Raw genomic sequence first — 18,892 nt, forward strand, 5'->3', positions numbered from 1 at the left:
AAGTACTCCAGGATTACATATCTCTTTATTAATTCGATGGAGAATACATCTAAGAACGAAGTCAAGAAAAATGCTGAAAATGCATGGGGATTCTCTGCCTCCCTGTCTGCAGCCAGAGATTGTTTCAAATGATGTTATTAAGTGTTTAATTGCCGCAGTCGTCTCGTCTCATCTCATCTCATTATCTCTAGCCGCTTTATCCTGTTCTACAGGGTCGCAGGCAAGCTGGAGCCTATCCCAGCTGACTACGGGCGAAAGGCGGGGTACACCCTGGACAAGTCGCCAGGTCATCACAGGGCTGACACATAGACACAGACAACCATTCACACTCACATTCACACCTACGCTCAATTTAGAGTCACCAGTTAACCTAACCTGCATGTCTTTGGACTGTGGGGGAAACCGGAGCACCCGGAGGAAACCCACGCGGACACGGGGAGAACATGCAAACTCCGCACAGAAAGGCCCTCGCCGGCCCCGGGGCTCGAACCCGGACCTTCTTGCTGTGAGGCGACAGCGCTAACCACTACACCACCGTGCCGCCCTGCCGCAGTCGTCCCATTATAAATGCATTTCAGTAATTTTACTAGTGTTCTTGATCCGGTACGTATCTCTAGGATCTTGAAAAGAATGTCTCTATCAATCCAATCATATGGGTTGTTTTACAATCAGGGTACAAAGTTTGTGTCACAGGGGTCCAAAATTCAAATTTAAAAAAAAAAAAAACTATCAAATCTGCACTTTTGGAAATTAATACACATATGAACATAGGCATGTGTAATAGTTCGTATTATAACAAGATTAAGTGGAGCTTTAAGCAGGGCTGGGAGAAACAAATGAAGTGATTCTCGGAGAGGACTTTTTTTTTTTTGACAATTCAGAATCCACTACTTCCATAGTGCTTTTAAATATAAGGCTGTAAGCTTTGTGTTAGTTGTCTCTAATATTTATGTCCCAATATCTTGACCACATTTTTGGATGAAAATAATCATTTTAGATATGTTATTTTATATTGAAAAATTAGCTGTCTCGGAGAGGACATTTTTTTGACACAATTACATACTAATTTGATCAAAATAGTCTGAAAACTTACTGGCATTCAACATTAAAACTTAACTATGTTTCCAATGATATGGAACAAAATATTTGTTTTATGGTATAAAGAATGATGTAAGTGCATCCCTTTTGGAGCTACCTGTGGTCAAAAAAGCACTTTTTCTAAATGACACGAGTAATTTTGCTAAATATGACATATATTGCCATACAGTCACCAAAAATAACGTTATCACAATTTTTTTTTGCATGGTAAATAGAGCTATCACAGGGCTACAATAAAAAACCAAGTTTATTTAGTCAAGCCTTTTGATATTGAAGATAATAAGTGTTAAATGTGAGTTTTAGCTTGCGTACCCTGATTGTAAAACAACCCCTATGCTGCTTTCAGGTCGATAAAACAGCAGAAAAGTTCACCCTGATGATTATCAATAACATCCTTGACTACAAAAATCGCATCATTTGTAGACTTATTTGCTCTAAAACCAAACTGAGTTGTAAGAAGCAAATATTCCTACAATGGTCTTAATCATTCGATTATTATTGCAATAAAGATTTTAGCGCATGTAGCAGTAATAGAAAGACCATGATAATTACTGGGATCCATCTTATCTCCTTTGTTCTTGTATAGGCATGTTATCAAAAAGAGTGGAGCCACGATTTTCGTACGGTATACATACATGTCAACCTTTGGTCAATCAAACCTGTATAACCAACCTCCAAAATCCGTATTTCCCTTATAAAATCCGTATAAGATGCAAATTAAAATAATTTACCGAAAATTTGAATGATAATTAACAATGATATATCCCAGTTACTTTTTATTCAATATTAATAACAATAAACCTTCAGAATGAATACAAAGCTCCAATGTTTGACAAAAACACAAAGTGTTATCAGCGTAGTTACGAAGGAAATACTTCGTTGTTTGGAGACAGGTTTCACCGAGCGGCTATTATGCGCGAGACTTCAAAGCCACAAAGTCAGGAAAATCGGTTCGTAAAATTACGTTATAATGACCAAATACAAAGAAAAGTATTTTTCCAGTCTCACCTGTGAAAGGTAATCCCATGCGATCTCGTTTGGACGGTAAACCTGTTGGTACAGTTAAACGCAGCACATGAATGAGGCATCTTTATTCTCGGCTACTGTCTAGACGCTATACCAGAGACGGCTGAAGAATCTCCACTTTGCCACATCCAATATGGCGGCGAGGATGACGCATGATTCTACGCAGAAGGCGGCGTCTATGTTTATATGTCTATGACTTCACGGTTGGCGGGATTCTCGCAATGCGGTGTGTGCATGATCAAAAGTGGAACGAAGTCTCGCTACCACAAGATAACGCGCGATTTCATAAGACTCTTTACTGGCTGTCTGTGGTGTACAGTACGTTTATCATCGTGGGAATTGATTATAGCTCTAAATAAATATTGAAGTTTTTTTAAAGAATCCGTATAACTTTATTTATACGCCCGTATACTACGTTTATTGAATCAAATCCGTATAAAATACGGACATTCCGTATAGGTTGACATGTACGGGTATATGTTGACCAAATGAGAGCTACTGTATCAGAGCATACAGTAAAGAGACCAGCTTTGTTGAAAAATTGTACTTGATTTGTTCAGCAACCAGTCCGTCAGATCCCATACACTTTCCATTTTTTAGACTCTTCACAGCTCCAACGGCCTCTTTCACCGTAGGGGGGCCTTCATCAATATCCAACGATTCATACTCAAACGTTGGTAGTACATGCGGATAATCTTGTGGGTTACTGACTTCATCAGGCCGATCACCTGACAAACGGCCAAAATGTTCACTGAAGTGTTTTTCAAGTTTCTTGGCTGGTATTGTAGATTGACTTAATTTCTTGGTGACACTATAATCTTTCAACAATTTGAACTCCTCTTCAGCATCTTTTGCCTCACTAGCTCCATTCAGAGTGTTTGCTTTTCTGGTATAAAAATCATTTTTCAGACTTCTTGAGGTTTTTTTTTGATCTGGCATCGCAGTTCTTTGAGTCTTGTGGGATTCTTGCAGGTACTGCGTTCTTTAATAAACAAGAGAAATTCATCATTTACCCACTCTTGTTTAGCAAAAGATTTTTCAGGCACAACTCTAGCAGTTGCTTCACAAAGAGAATCTACTGTATGATAAGTTTTTCAATGTCGTCCACATCTAGCATGTTAACGTTATCTGCCTTTCTTAAAAGTACTTCTTCAGACGCAAGACTGAAATTATCTGCTATCTGTTTATCTTGGACAACCAATCTCCAGTTCACAGCTTTTTTTCTTCTTCACTGTTGAATGCCTCCGCCGTTGTTCTTTCCTTTCAGCTTTAGTTGGTAGTTTATACCAGGGGTTCCCAAACTTTTCCATGCCAAGGCCCCCCAAACAGCATTAGCTTCTGGCCGGGGACCCCCTTTGCAAACCCACAGACAATGCTACAAAATATGTAAAGAAACATCAACTTTTAGAATGTTTTCTCTTACTTTTATTCAATATTCAATAATTGTTACATTTGTGACCCCTCACCGGATCCAGGGACACGTCGGCCGAAACGAATCCGAGATAATCGCAAAAGAAGCATTTTTTTTCGAAATTTGTGATTTTTGTTTTTTTCCATCATGTGCAAGTTGAGATCTTGAAGAATGCAATCAGTATTTCAGACAATAGATTGTTTTGTTGGAAAAGCATACATTTTTTGTTGCAAATTGTCTCGTTTTTGTCAGGACTGTAGCCTGCTGGGGGGTGTGGGTAAATTACCATATGGGCCATTCACATGATGATTTAAGTCTTTTGTTTTTTTTTTCCGTGAATCAGCTGTATGATCCGGGCTGAGTGCATGGCTACTTAACCTGCATACAGGCGTGTGATTTCACTATGGAATGAGTTACTAAACAGAGCGCAGAGGAGCCGACACATCGCGAAGCAAACAGACACTCGGTATTTACATCGGAGATCACCATTTCTAGCAAAAAAAACGCAACCTCGTTTTCCAGATTGAATGGAATACTTGAATGATCGGATGATACACGGACCGTTCTAGGATTACATTCCATCGGAGGCATTGGTGTGTGCAAGGCGCCGTTTCTCTTTCTGATGGGGTAAGTTTATTAATCTAAGGCTGTGTGGTTATTTTTGCATGTAACGGAGAGTGTTGTGGTTTGGTTAAGCCTAGGTCACAACCGGACGTACGATTTTTTGGCCGTGCAATTTTTGGCGTTTCCCAAATAGCTGCGGTTTTTTTTGTTCACGGAGAAAGACGCGCGTTGGCCGTAAGTTTGTCTTGCAACCTGAAAAAAACGTAAGCGCCCGTAGAGTTTGTTTGACATGACAAAGAACCTCTGCAGCCGGTCTGCGGCTCAAAAATCAGCACGTCACACGCGCGCTCTCGTGCGTTTCATGCGCGCTCTCCGTGCGTTTCTTGCGTTTTTTGCGTGTAGACCGGCTGTAGGAGCGCGTACTGTACGGCCGGTTGTGACCGAGGCTTTACATGAAACTAGTGTTGTGTTAGTTGTGTCATCATCGTGCTATCTTTCTTTCTTACGGTGTGAGTAATTTTTCAACCACAAAACGTTAAAGTATACTTTAGGACTTATTTTTGTACTTCATAATTGTTTGGGGCATACTTTGCATGGAAGGAAAATTGACATGGTGATCTTTGTTTACATGAAAGTAGTATCGTGCTAGCTGGTAGGGGGTAGAGCTTTCCTTAATGTCATGCAAATGAGCACCATTATGTGCCCGCCCTACACCCAGAGTAGCTGAGATGGAAAACTTTGAGGGCGATTTTCTCCCTTTCCTGTTTTAAGAAGTACACTTTCAAAAGGCCACACATTCTTCAAATATTGTCAGATCTCCACATGGAAGGCATCATTGGAAAGCTTAGAAACTGTACTTTCTGAATCTGTCAATAACTCAAAATACCCCCGGGCAGACATGTGTCCCTGGATTCTGTGATCTGCCACATTTGTTTAGCATAAGAATATTATTAACTAACATGTTTTCAACACAAATATTTTCGCACTGAACAATAAACTGTATAACCTCCTGTAGTACCCGATTCAACTCGTTATCCATCCTTTTTGCGACCAGTGCCTCGCGATGGAGCATGCAGTGTGTGGCCACTACATGCGGGGCCTTCTGCTTAATGAGAGCGGTCACTCCACTGATCTTCCCGGTCATTGCCGCGGCTCCGTCCGAACACACCCCCACACAACGGGTCCAGTCCAATCCGCTAGACTCGATGTAATCATCCAAAACTTGAAAAATGTCTTTCCCAGTAGTTCTTCTTTCAAGTGCTTTACAAAATAGTATTTCCTCCACAAATCTTTCCTGTGAAATAAATCTGATGTACACAAGCAGTTGGGCCTCATTGGATAAATCTGTGCTCTCATCCAGCTGAAGTGCGAAGTATTCGCTGGCTCTCACCTGCTCCAACAGCTGAGCAGATACGTCTTGAGCCATGTCACCAATCCGTCAGCTCACGGTGTTATCAGAGAGTGAGACAGCATCGATTTTTTTGGCAGCATCCTCACCAAGCAATTCTCGGACAATGTCTTTGGTGGCTGGTAAAATCAAATCTTCTCCAATTGAGTGAGGTTTTTTAGCACGAGCAATGTGGTACGAGGCTAAAAATGATGCCTTCAGGGCCCGCTCGGGGACAGTAGCTTGCTGGGTGAATGCAGCAGATTGCCTGACCAATTGCTCTTCGTTGCGTCTGAGGAAATCTACTGTTTTTTCGGCATCTGTCTGATGTTTTTGTACCAAGTGACGCTGAAGTTTCGAAGGTTTTAAGCACTCGTTTGACAGGGTCTCCAGACAGAGGACGCATTTCAGGCAATCATGGCCATTTTTCTGTATGGCTGTAAAGCCATACTTAATGCCTCATATTTTCGGATTTTAGTTGGCCAGGACTTCTTAGTTTTTTTCGCAGCAGTGTCCTCCACAGCAGGGCTGTTGGTTTGTTCCTTCGGTCTCTTCTTCAAAAACCTGTCCATTTTGCGCTAGCAATACGCTAGCTTGAGGAGCAAAGCAGCTTGATAAATGGCGCAAACCGCAACGTCACAGGCAATCGGAGAGATGAGCATGACAAACAACGTTTCGATATGATGTATTATTATTAATAATTATATTTTATAATAATGATTAAAAAACTAATTACAATATATTTAATAATTATTATTTTTTAAAAGTATATATTATTTTTCGCAATTTTTTTGTTAGCGTCCCTCCAACTTTCTGAGGCCCCCCTAGCGCCCCCCACTTTGAAAACCACTGGTTTAGAAAACAGTACCAGCATTCGGTGATCAGACTCGAAAGGAATACTTGCCTGACGGTAGACACGGCATTGAGTTGATCTCTTCCTAACATATTCTTCTGTCAGGATATAATCAGTTCTTTTCTTAAAACCAGTCCTCATGTACCATGTGGCAGTACGGATGATTTTTGCTGGGAACATTGAGTTCATGATGAATAAGTTGTTATTCTCACAATGTTAATAAACGTCTACCGTTACCATTTGTAATAAGATCATCATTGTTCGGACCAAGGCAATTCCACATGCCTACAGAATCATTTCCGATGGTGGCATTCATATCTCCACTGATAACTATCTTAAAACTCGGAAAGGTCTTTTTCACGTTCTTAATGGTACCATCTAGAAGGTGGTAGAAGCGCTCTTTGCTAGACTCAGCACTAGTATCGGTAGGGGCATATGTACATATCGCTGTAACTTTTGTACCCTTTACCTTCAGTCTTGCAACCAAAATCCTACCTTCCAAAACCACTTCACTCTCAAGAAGCTTTGCATGAGGAGATAGTACCATTCCAACTCCAGCGGCTGCTTTTCTTTGGAAACCAGAATTAATAAATGACCATTTGGCGATCTCTCTATGTTGGAAATATATAGCCTGGGTACCAGTCATATGGGTTTCTTGAATGAAGGTAAAATCCTGTCCCAACATTTTACATTGACATACAATCTGGAAAAGCTTCATCTCGTCTTTACAAGTTAAGGTGTTTATAGAACCAACAACAAAATGTGATCTTTTCCTGGAGGTGCAGGACAAAAAAGGTTCTTTGCCTTTTTTGAAACGATTAGCAAGACAGCCGGAAGAGGCTACTTCGCTATAATGCTGCATGCCAGTCGCATGATGACGAACTAGATGGGCCTGGCTTTTCACACCATCTCTGCCAGACGAGGTTCCCTTTCCATTGGTCTGGGACCCATTAACGTCGTTCACAGGTTCTAGGTTATCCATACTCATATCGTTTCACAGTGGGGGGTTTTCGGGGTTTTCTCCCCTAGATCTGCCGCGTTCTGCAATACCAGGGGCAGTGCTTGGAGCCACTACGGACAGTCTTCAAACATGTGAGAGGCTAGATAGAAAGGCCACTTCCTGATGATTTGGCCATATGTTACGCATCACATGAAGCTGGATATTGGGAGACCAGTCTGGGATGCTAAGGTGACATAGGCCATCAGAAAGGTACTACTCCTCCAGTGATCCTTGCCCCACAATACCAGTCAAATGTTTGGACACACCTTCTAATTCAATGTTTTTTCTTTAATTTTATTCATTAAAAGTCACTTCCTGTCTTAAAGGAATGATGAATGTTGTTTCTCTTTACTTAGTTGAGCAGTTCTTGACAATCAGGATTCCTACAGTTGTTAGGAGTAACAGGGCTGTTTACTGTATTTTTATTATTTACTATTTACTGTTCGATCTCAAATACATTAAAAAGGCAAGAAACTCATCCCCAAATTAACTTTTGACGAGGCACAGCTGTTAATTGGAAAGCGTTCCGGGTGATGACCTCATGAAGCTGGTTAAGATAATGCCAGTAGTGTGTAAAGCGTCATCAAGATAAACGCTGGCTACTTTGAAGAATCTAAACTAGGAAACGTTTAGTTTTGTTTAACACTTTTTTGTTTACCACATACTTCCATATACGTTTCAGATGTTATTTCATAGCTTTGATGTCTTCACTATTGTTCTACATTGTAGAAAATACAAAATAACCTATGAATGAGTAGGGGTGCACAAACTTTTAACTGGTACAGTTCACTCCTTCATATTCATGCAACTGTCCACTCAGCCAATCCGGTCGCAGCAGCTCGATGCATAAAATGATACCAATACAAGTCAAGAGCTTCAGTTAATGTTCACATCAAACATCAGAATGGTGAAGAATGTGATGAATCATGACATGTTTGTTGGTGTCGTACTGATGGGACGGTTTGGATATTTCAGAAACTGGGGATTCTAGTGGGATTTCCACTCACAACAACCTCTGTAGAGTTTACAGAGAATGGCGCGAAAAACAAAAAACATCCAGCAAGCGATAGTTCTGCAGGCAGGAACACCTTGTTGATGGAAAGTATGAATTACTGACTGTAATATTTATTATACACAATCATGTTTTTCTTGTCTTCTGAGCTCTGAAAAGCCCCGTTTCTCCATTTATGCATATTGTAAAAATTCAAGTCATGGAAAACACTGATGTTGCAAAAATTAAAACTTCACAGGAGAAGAAAACTGCTGTACATAATGCAGAAACAGTAAAGTATCTAACATTAACACTCAGTAAATTACACATTAAAGGGGAACTGAAGGCAAATTTTTATTATCAAAATTCTATTTCTCTCATTTTATTAAATATAGGAACGCATTTTTGATCGCTATTGTGTCGCTGCTATAGCAAGTTATGAGTGTTTGAAATATGCTACGTAATAGATCAATCCGTATGTCAAAGCGACGGCCGTAAACGAGATTCGTTGAGACCTGTGCGAGACATTGTATGACGGAAGTAAAACGTACAGCGGAAATCAAAGTGACCGACATCTGCCGACGTTGTCAAAAGACGCGCGCGCGCCCTCTTTCGAATGCTGACGTAATCAAGCCGGAAGTTTTGTTTGTTTTGATAACAACCAGGAAAGTTTGAAAAAAGTAGGCAGTAATCGTCATTTAAACTCGTTTTTGTGCAATATATCGTTTGGAAAACAGTTTTCAAAATGGCGGCACTGACACCTGGCTGACGCTTCACGTTTCGAAGTCTCGTGAAGATCGCACAGATAAGCGACGCCTGCCGTGGACCAGACGAACTAAATTCAACACGGCTAAAAACCGAATAGGCCGATAAGTGTAATATTTAATTGCAATTACTTGCCAATATGAGTCACGATATAAGGTTACTAAAACCGAAAACGTAACTGAATAACACGTTAATTAAGAAATAAAGCAAGTTTAAAAATGACTTCAGTTCTCCTTTAATAAACTGAATGAAAACTGTGCAGCAGTTTCCTGCCGGCCAAACTGACTCCTCATCCCTACTCGGACATTTAAGTCCAGAGATCCCATGTCCTGACTTTTGTAAAGATTACAAAGCTTCCCCACCACCACCCACACACACACACAATCACAATCCAACATTCAGAGAGATTACATTGATCCAGCAATCAGTGTGCCGAGGTGTGCCCTGAAATTTTGGACATTTTTCTTATTCCGTTGATAGAAATAAATAACCATGAAGTGGTTTTTCAGGATGATAATACAGCTTGTTAAAGATTTTCCTCAGGAAAGACTCCATGACACGGCCAGCAAACAGTCCGGATCTCAATCTGATTGAAAATTTATGGTGGAAATTTAAAAAACTAGAACTGTGAGTAACCTCACTATAGAATCCCCCCTCCCCCCACTCATGAGCCTGTCATCTGTCAGGGAATAAGTTGAATGAAATATCTCCCCTGTGAAACATTGGGCTGGGATTATTTTTCCTTCTTGCACATCTTCAGGTGGTATAGTGCTGCTGGGTAAAGTTTCATCAAAATCCATCGAACCGTTTAGGAAGAGTTGCGCTTACAAGACACATGGACAGACAGACAGACAGACAGACGGACAGACGGACGGATGGACGGACAGGGTGATTCCTATATAACCCCCCACAAACTTTGTTTGCGGGGATATAAAAAAATAAATTTATACGGACTATGTTAGGCCCATTCTTGAGTATGCGGCACCCGCATGGTCATCAGGACTCAAGCGGACAAACTGGAAAGAATCCAGAAGCGGGCGTGCTGTATTATTTTAGGGAACGCTTACACAGGCTACTCTTGTGCACTGCAAAGCTTTGGTCTTGTGACATTAGCAGAGGGAAGGGAGCAGCTCTGCCTCAAGTTCGCAAGGACATTGCTGAAGTCTGAATACAGAGATCGGCTGCCACCAACCAGGCTTCAGGTCTCAGGCCGTGTCACGAGAAACAGTCAGAAACTGAACTGCCGCAAAACAAGAACAAACCGATATAGCAGACCTGGGCATTTTACGGCCCGCGGGCCGCATCCGGCTCTTTGGTTCATTCTGACCGGCCCGCGTAAGGTTAATTAGAAATGACAAAATAAACGTATTTTCTAATTTTACCTCATGCATGGACTGCATTGCTTTTATTTTGAAGTTGTGTTCAACAAAAACGCAATGCGCGCGACATGAACATGACATGAAATCCCATGAAACCTAATCGCGCGGTAACTACTTCCGTAATTTGTCCAGACCAACCACAAACTTGTACGTCATCCTTCAAACGGCCCAGCCAATCACGTAGTGTGACGTCACCAGCAGGCGCCCGAGCCGATCTGTAGATCTGATACCTAGACCGAATCGACGTTGTTGCGAGCAGGTCGCAAGAAGACTTTAGCCCCTAAAATGTCCACAAAAGGAAGAAAGGTAGATGCCGAATGCAGGGCTTTCAACAAAACATGGACTGCTAAGTATTTATTTACTGAAGTCAGAGATAAAGCCGTGTGTTTAGTTTGCGGAGAGCAGATCCGAAAAACACCAAATGAGGTGATTAAACTACAAATGTGGGCATCATTATTATAATCTGATGTATCTTGCTTGATATTTGGAGTAGAAAGACAATATTGTGGTGTCTTTATTGTGTTTTGACATTTTGTTAACCATTGTTTTGGGAAATTTGATTGAATAAATGACATTTTTTTGTAAGGCAACCTCGTTTTTTCCAGACTCTTACCAGTCTTAGCAGCTCGTAAAAAATATGTTATTTTCTGCTTTATATAAAGAAATACAATTAATATTATGCAGAAATTAGTTCAGCCTTTTGGTCCGGCCCTCCACAAAATTTTCTGTTTCTCATGTGGCCCCATGGAAAAAATAATTGCCCACCCCTGCGATATAGCAACTCTCCTATTCCGTACATGTCCAACCTGCTCAATAAGCCTGGGGAATAATTTATCATCAGTAGCAAGCCGTAAATATTTTCCATGTCGTTAACACTTCTCTGTTTTCAGACGATCGAATAATTAAGTGCAATCGATGTATACATATTTTATTTATGTGGATTTTATGAATGTGTTAATCATTGTGTGTAAGGGGTATAGTGTAAGAATCTTGTTACTTTTAATTACGAATATTACGAGATGCGCAATATCGTTAGTCGTATAAGTTTTTAACTTTTAAGTCTGTAAATTGAAAGTAATTCAGTGGCAACTTCACTGCGAATTTCAATAAAGACATCTTGAATCTTGAAAATAAAAATTAAAAAAACTGGGTACATGACAAGGCTCCATCCTGCAAAGCTGATCTTTCAGCTGCTATTGGAGAAAACTGGAACCTGACTGATGGGGAAGATTGTTTTTCATTAGTGAAGTCCAGGCCTCAAAGATTTAGTTTTTTGATGATTGCATAATTTTTTTTTTTTACTCAATACTGAGTGATTCCATAATTTTTTTTTTTTTTCCTCTCCGTGATCTGGACAAATGTTAGCCTGGCAAGCCAGACTAAATGTGAATATTTAGTCTGGCCTCAATCCGTAGACATTTCCGAAGCGGGTAGAAGGAACAAACCGCTGTCTTTCAAACTGTCTCTGTGCGTATAGGCCAACGCTCTGACCAATCAGCGCAACAGTGACTGTGACGTAGTCAGAGCGACAGAAAGCAGTGGGGGAGGCCTTGAAATAAATAATTTTTCAAAATGCGTATTAATTAATAAACAGGTTCTAGATATTAAGAAGTTTGGAGATAATGACCACAAGTTTGGAGTCTGTACCACATACACATTTTTTTCCCCAAGTGTTTTTCGAGGGTTTGCTTAAACTGTTTTTGAGAGTTTTTATTTAGTGGTGTTTGGTGAAATAATTTCCCTTAAATTTAAAATAACGGGAAAATAAGAAACAATCAAAAAGTAATGTTTCAAAGCTGTTTATTAATTCTTCGTACTGCACAAACTAGCCCCATCCTTTTGGCTACGAGCGGAGCCAGCTGGTAGATCAGACTTTTGCCATAGCCGGTCGGCAAAACAGCGAAAACGTCCTTCTTGAAAAGGAATGAGCGGAGAGCCTCTTCCTGCTCATGTTTCAACGAAAACTCCAAGTCTAATTCTTCTAAAACTGATTCCAAAGCGGAGTCAAACGCGCGCTGTTCACTAGCCGTAGCCATCTTTCCTGTTGTGCTTTCTCCAGCGTCGCGCAGCTTTGTCGTCACTCCTGCAAAAGCCCGCCCAAAGAATCCAAACAAAAACCTTGCGTTGTGATTGGCGGGCACGATTTGATGCCCGGGGTGTTTTTGTTTATATGGTGCAAGGCTAGACCCACTCGCTAGGCAAAAAATATTTTTGGCCGCTAGGCGGGTGGGTCTAGTTTACTAGGCTAGACAAATGTCACAAATTAAAATAATTTAATTTGTTTGAGGTGTATTTCAAGAAGCCAGAATCTTCAACTATGAAGCACAATAATCGTTTTGCGTCATATCTGTGATTTGTTTATTTCCTATGAAGTTTAAAAAAAATAAAATAAAAAAATCTGAGTGAACATCCTCTAAGTGTTTCGATTGCATAATTTTTGCCAGGGGATGTATATTAAGGGTGTCCTGTGTATATTGTTTACCCAGTAAATGCTGAAAGGACAGGGTGCCATGAGCAATTTGTAAGCGAGGTCTTAACAATGGGTTCGACTGAATTGACGGCAAAGCCAAATAAAAGCACTGACGAGCGTCTCAAGGGTCCCTCGTCCACATACTAAACCATCAAGTAACCATGAAGTGGAATTCCATCGCTGTGTCTTTCTCATGGAGAAGTAGTAAGCACATACATGTGGTTAATTAAAAAAAAAAAGGGGGGGGGACGACAGGGGCTCAGGGTGGCAGCTTGAACGTTATAAATAAATATGTAGTAAAATCATTTGAGTCCTGATGCTGGCTATATTTATGATATTAATTCACTACAACCATCATTTGATATCCAGTGGCAGTTTCAGGTCGCCCTTTCCTCTCTGATCCGTATCAGAAAATTTTCCGACACTGTTAGTTTGTTTGTTTGTTTGTTTGTTTACAAGACATTTAAATTACAGAGAGTGTGTTTGCGTAGATAAAACAAATGAGATTGATGGATGGAAATGACATGGCTTCACTTACACAGGTGTTACGCATTACTTTTTTTTTTTTTTTTAGCTTGCTTCAAAAAATTTAAATTATTCGACTCAGGTCAGCTTTCGATTCATGTGACAAATAGGAACCAGCAGCCATTTGAGAGGTGGAAGGGGCTTATGCAAAAAAAGAAAAAAAAAAGAAAAAAAATCTAATAAGTGATTTGCATATTCCTGGCCACACGTTAACTTGCATGAAATTGGGTGGAACTAGAGCGGAGAGGAGGCGTCGAGCTGGAGCACAGACGAGCTCGCTTCGCGTCCTGACCTCAGAGACCCTGTCTGAAGACGTCTGGAAAAGGGGGAAAAAAGGAAAGGAAATAGGATCCAGCGCCGGGGCCCGTCCCCTGTGCACGCACAATCGCATCAGAGCAAAGTTGTTAAACTCAGTTTGATGGCTGCTCTTTTTTTTTTTTTTTAAACTGCTTTTCTCACCGTGCTCCAGACGTCATTAAAGCACAGCACTGTGGAGGATTTTTTTTTTTTGTAAATAATTGAAACTAGAGCACCACCATGTGGTCACTTTAGTGAAGCACAAAAAGGAAGAGCCACTGGACTACTCTTGGAGGACTTTTTTTTTGTAGCTCTCTCTCTCTCGCTTATATATATATATATATATATATATATATCTCATCTCATCTCATTATCTCTAGCCGCTTTATCCTGTTCTACAGGGTCGCAGGGAAGCTGGAGCCTATCCCAGCTGACTACGGGCGAAAGGCGGGGTACACCCTGGACAAGTCGCCAGGTCATCACAGGGCTGACACATAGACACAGACAACCATTCACACTCACATTCACACCTACGCTCAATTTAGAGTCACCAGTTAACCTAACCTGCATGTCTTTGGACTGTGGGGGAAACCAGAGCACCCGGAGGAAACCCACGTGGACACGGGGAGAACATGCAAACTCCGCACAGAAAGGCCCTCGCCGGCCACGGGGCTCGAACCCAGGACCTTCTTGCTGTGAGGCGACAGCGCTAACCACTACACCACCGTGCCGCCATATATATATATATATATATATATAAAATTATTATTATAGCATGCACTCAGCACTGTGACAATATGGAGTTCAGAGGTTCTCGGACAAAATGACTCAGCTAACCCTGTGTGTGTGTGTGTGTCTTTACCTGACGTTGAAGCAGATCTCCTGAGACACTCTCTCCACTGAAACTCGGCTCCATCAGCCGCAGGATGAGGAGAAGACGACTCACACCAGTGGCTGCGGAGAGCTGAATCATCTGTAATGAGGGCACCAGGTGTGTGTACCTGAAAACACACACACACTCAATGAACTGTCCATCCCATTAACTCACCCCCCCCAGTTTCCATATTAAAGGAGATATGCAGAACCTTTATTTTTAAATACATTTCCGAGTGGATAGTATCTCCATCCTTGACTCTTTATGCTGCATAAATGGCAATAATATAATATTTATTTATTTATTTATTTTGAGAGTTAAAATCAAGCACAAAGTTGGCATTGGAGCTGCCCCGCTGAGCCAGCCAGCCCTGAGTGCGTGACGTCACAGCGGTAACCGGTTTTAAGGCCGAGGCCTTTGACAGCTATAGACCAAAGTCATATAAATAAATTTAAAAAAATTATGGTGAAAGTAAGAAATCCCGTTACCGACTTGCTCAACGAAGACTGATTTGACTTCACTGATTGTGGGTTGACTCTCATTAAAACAGGATGGGTGCTATAACTTATGCAACATACATGTACATGCATGCATTTTCACTGATAAAACGTAAAAGGCTAATTAAATAATCAGATGAACTGAGACGATCACATTCTGAAGCAAATTAAATAATCTTATACCGCTAACTTAAACACACAATACAAGTTACATGTATTAATTTAAATGCAGGTAAACAACGAGTGTTGTTTTTGTTGTTTTGTATCCAAATGAGAGTCGGAGCTTACCCGTCTGTGTTCTCGCTTCTTGAAGGCCGACCTTGTGGCCGATTGTTTTGAAACAATCTGACTTTCAGTTGTTCGTTCAGTTCTCCGTTCATTCGCTTCTACCACGCAAGGGCGAGATATTGCTGCTGAGGCGAGCATATCCAGCAGAGAAATCACACGACTGCTCCACTCACTCATTCTCCATTTTCTCCATACTGAGTACTCCACCATTACTGCTCGGCTCAGGCAATTACTAAAACCTGGGACGGGATATCACCGGTTTTAGCAACAACCGCGGGGAGGTCACTGCCCAAGCGATAATGTGTCACGTTCCGTCCTGGGTTTTAGCAACAACCCTCAGCTCACACTCCAGGAGAACTGGTGTAACTGAATTTACTTTCCTTTTATTGTAGTTTTATTTTTCTTTAATTGTTGGTACTGCACCCTCTTTCAATACGGGCTTATAGCCAACATTCCTCAACAGATCAGAGGTCTCGTACGAGTCTTCAGTAAAATGTGCAGAGCAGAGGAGAGACCACTTCATAGGCACCCAATGTGCTCTTGAACTTCTCGCAAAACGCGTCCAAATCTTTGCAGTTTGAACATTCTTGGGCCATGAATGCAACGTAAATCCACCTTCTGTCGTGTTGCTACACCCGCCAGCAACACGTCTACGTGGCATGGTGATAAATTACCTCAAAATGGAGGATCGGAGTTGCAGTCAGCTCTGTGTTTAAGGCCGAATCCCATTTCACCCCTTGGACCAACCCCTTGGCCCTTCCCCTCCATTTTGCGCGTTCACGTGAAGGGGTAGGGGTATCCCAATCCCAGTTAACGCGGAGGGGTAGGGGAAGGGGTAGGGCTTCTGTACCCCTCCAAACGGAGATTTTCCTGGAGCTGACTCCGAACGAAGGGGTTTGAGTGATTTCCCACAATGCCATGCGGATTTCAGCGAGATTTCATGCGGATTTCAGAAAGATGGCGGTTCCCGCGGCGAAAGATTGTCATAAATGTATTTTCTCCATTATTTACGTGTTTTAAGTTGTTATCCAGAGGAAACACGCCGCTTGATTCGCTTTCGAGCTGAGAATGAGCAGCGATTTCTGAAATCCAAGCTGCTGCTAAAAAGCTTTGGGAGTGAGTATTGTTTTCGGTTGCTTGACTGCGTACGTTTTGTTCTGTTATTCTCGCTTTTATTGTTTACATGAGTGTTCTGACACCTCATTCTGTCGGATGTGGTGCACGAAGCGCCAAAGATATCCCATTCAGTGGTGTTAGTTAACAAATCACACCCTGCCAGCAGAGATTTCTGGTTCTGGCTCTGACTGTAGCGGCTGGTCGCAGCCAATGACGCATTTGGTCGCGTTTTGCTAACGTAAACGCTGACGGAGGTACGCGATGACGTATGCGATCGTTGAAGGGCTATCCCAATACATAAGGGTTGAATTTCAAGCCCTATCCCTTGTAGCTCAGTTTCAAGGGGAAGGGCCAAGGGGAAGGGGGAGGGGAAGGGGGAGGGGTAGAAATTAGAATTGGGATTGGGCCTTAGTCTAGCGGAAATGGCAAGGAGACCGATAGACTTCCTGCTGTGACGTCATGGACGTCAAGGTCATTCACTCAGACCGCTACCTATATGAATCACTATATTCATAAAAATTATTATATTAGATTTAGTTAACGCTTAAAACTATTCCTGTGCCATTCTTGAGGTCTCAAGGCATTTATAAACGAAAGTGAGGCCATGGTTCTGCGTATCTGCTTTAATCACCTTTATACCACAGTGATGTTTAATTCTCCCATCTGATTGGTCAGCAGCTCTTGCAACAGTAACATGGTTTACGTTAATGCCCACTAATGTGTAAATGGAAGAAGTCTCCGGTGCCCAGCTGTATTTTTGTCTTCTTAACGTCGAGAGAGCAAGAGAGCCTGGTGAAGGAATTACAGCATATAGCTGTCATAATCCAAGTGATAACCAGAACGAACTTCTTTCTTGGATGTTCCATAACAACAAAATTAACTATAAATGGATAATAATAATAATAATAATAACAACGAGACGAAGAAGAAGCCTATATTTGTCACATGTACACTCAAGCACAGTGAAATTCCTCCTCTGAAGCAGTGAACACATACAAATGAGCAATGAGCACACACACATACGGTACCCAGAGCAGCAGGCAGCTACGCTACAGCTCCCGGGGAGCAGTTGGGGGTTCGGTGCCTCGCTCAAGGGCACTTCGGCCATGATATAGAGGGAGAGGAAAGTGCTGTTCATCCACTCAACTCCATTCACATTTTCCTGCCAGTCCCAGGAATCAAACTGGCGACCTTTTGGGCTCAAGGCTGGTTCTCGAACCTCATCTCATCTCATTATCTCTAGCCGCTTTATCCTGTTCTACAGGGTCGCAGGCAAGCTGGAGCCTATCCCAGCTGACTACGGGCGAAAGGCGGGGTACACCCTGGACAAGTCGCCAGGTCATGGTTCTCGAACCTTCTATCCTCCGATATACAATGTGCCATTTTTTTTAATGAATAAAAAAAGATATAAATATATGACACCGTATATGAATTTGGTCTCTTTTCAATCATCTCCAGAAAGCACAGAGGCGGACGAAAAACAGAGCACGTGAGGAGAAGGAGAGAGAGAGAGGTGATGAGAAGAAAGCTCAGGAGTCAACCCTGGTCTCAGCTCACTGGTGCTACGTATTGGCTAATCCTAATCTACAGAAGGCACATCAATAACACACACACACACACTACAGAGAGAGAACCATTAGAGAAAGAATTACACAAAAGATTTATCACAAACCATAAAACAGTGGACTTTGTGCTTTGTTGCTACATCTGAAGTGCGTACTGATGAAATCAGCTGGTTCTGGAGGATCCGTTAGTGACTTCCTGCTCGAACACATGCAACACAACTACATCCGAAGCCAGTCATGAAGTTAAACAAGCAGCTCAGCTCACAAACTTTGCCTCTTTTTTAGTTTGCACTGAAGCTACAAGGATCATGTTGTACTGAACCAGCTACGAGCTCCACATCATTCAGGAAGCATGTCCAAATAATTACACACTCCACGCAAAAGGAAAAAAAAAATTAATAAAATACTAAACTGGCAATGTTTGATGCTTTAACTGATGCCACGCATTGGTCAGAAGCAGTCCTACCAGCAAGGGCTACATTAAAGGAGATGTATGATCCCCCTTTTTTCCAAGTTGACGCACTTCCCTGAGGTCTTAATGAAATGTCTGTGACATGTTTTGGTCAAAATAGCACAAGGATAAAACACCACAGCTCCCTTCTGCCCCTGTCTAAACAGCCCTGTTCAAAATGGCTCGTTTGAGCGCCTGTTCCTTTAAATGATAATGAGCCACTGTTCACCCCACCCCCTCTTCTGCTAGCCAATCAGGTAGCACTCTCTTCATGAATATTCTTCAAAAAGGCAGCTTTAAAGCCATGACTGGAGGTACTTTGGTGAGGAGGCGGG

General features: G+C 41.7%; 1 protein-coding gene across 4 annotated transcripts in view; it reads right to left on the reverse strand.

Annotated features, from left to right (window-relative positions):
• si:dkey-122a22.2 (uncharacterized) overlaps nt 1–18,892 on the reverse strand; it is a 197,078-nt gene that overhangs the window by 58,513 nt on the left and 119,673 nt on the right. For all 4 annotated transcript variants that reach the window (XM_060900227.1, XM_060900224.1, XM_060900225.1 and 1 more), the window contains one exon: nt 14,629–14,767. In XM_060900227.1, coding sequence (XP_060756210.1) covers nt 14,629–14,767 — 139 coding nt within the window. The remainder of the gene's footprint in view (nt 1–14,628; nt 14,768–18,892) is intronic.

Source organism: Neoarius graeffei, chromosome 19 (assembly GCF_027579695.1).
Source record: "Neoarius graeffei isolate fNeoGra1 chromosome 19, fNeoGra1.pri, whole genome shotgun sequence".
In the NCBI taxonomy this organism is placed as follows: domain Eukaryota; kingdom Metazoa; phylum Chordata; class Actinopteri; order Siluriformes; family Ariidae; genus Neoarius; species Neoarius graeffei.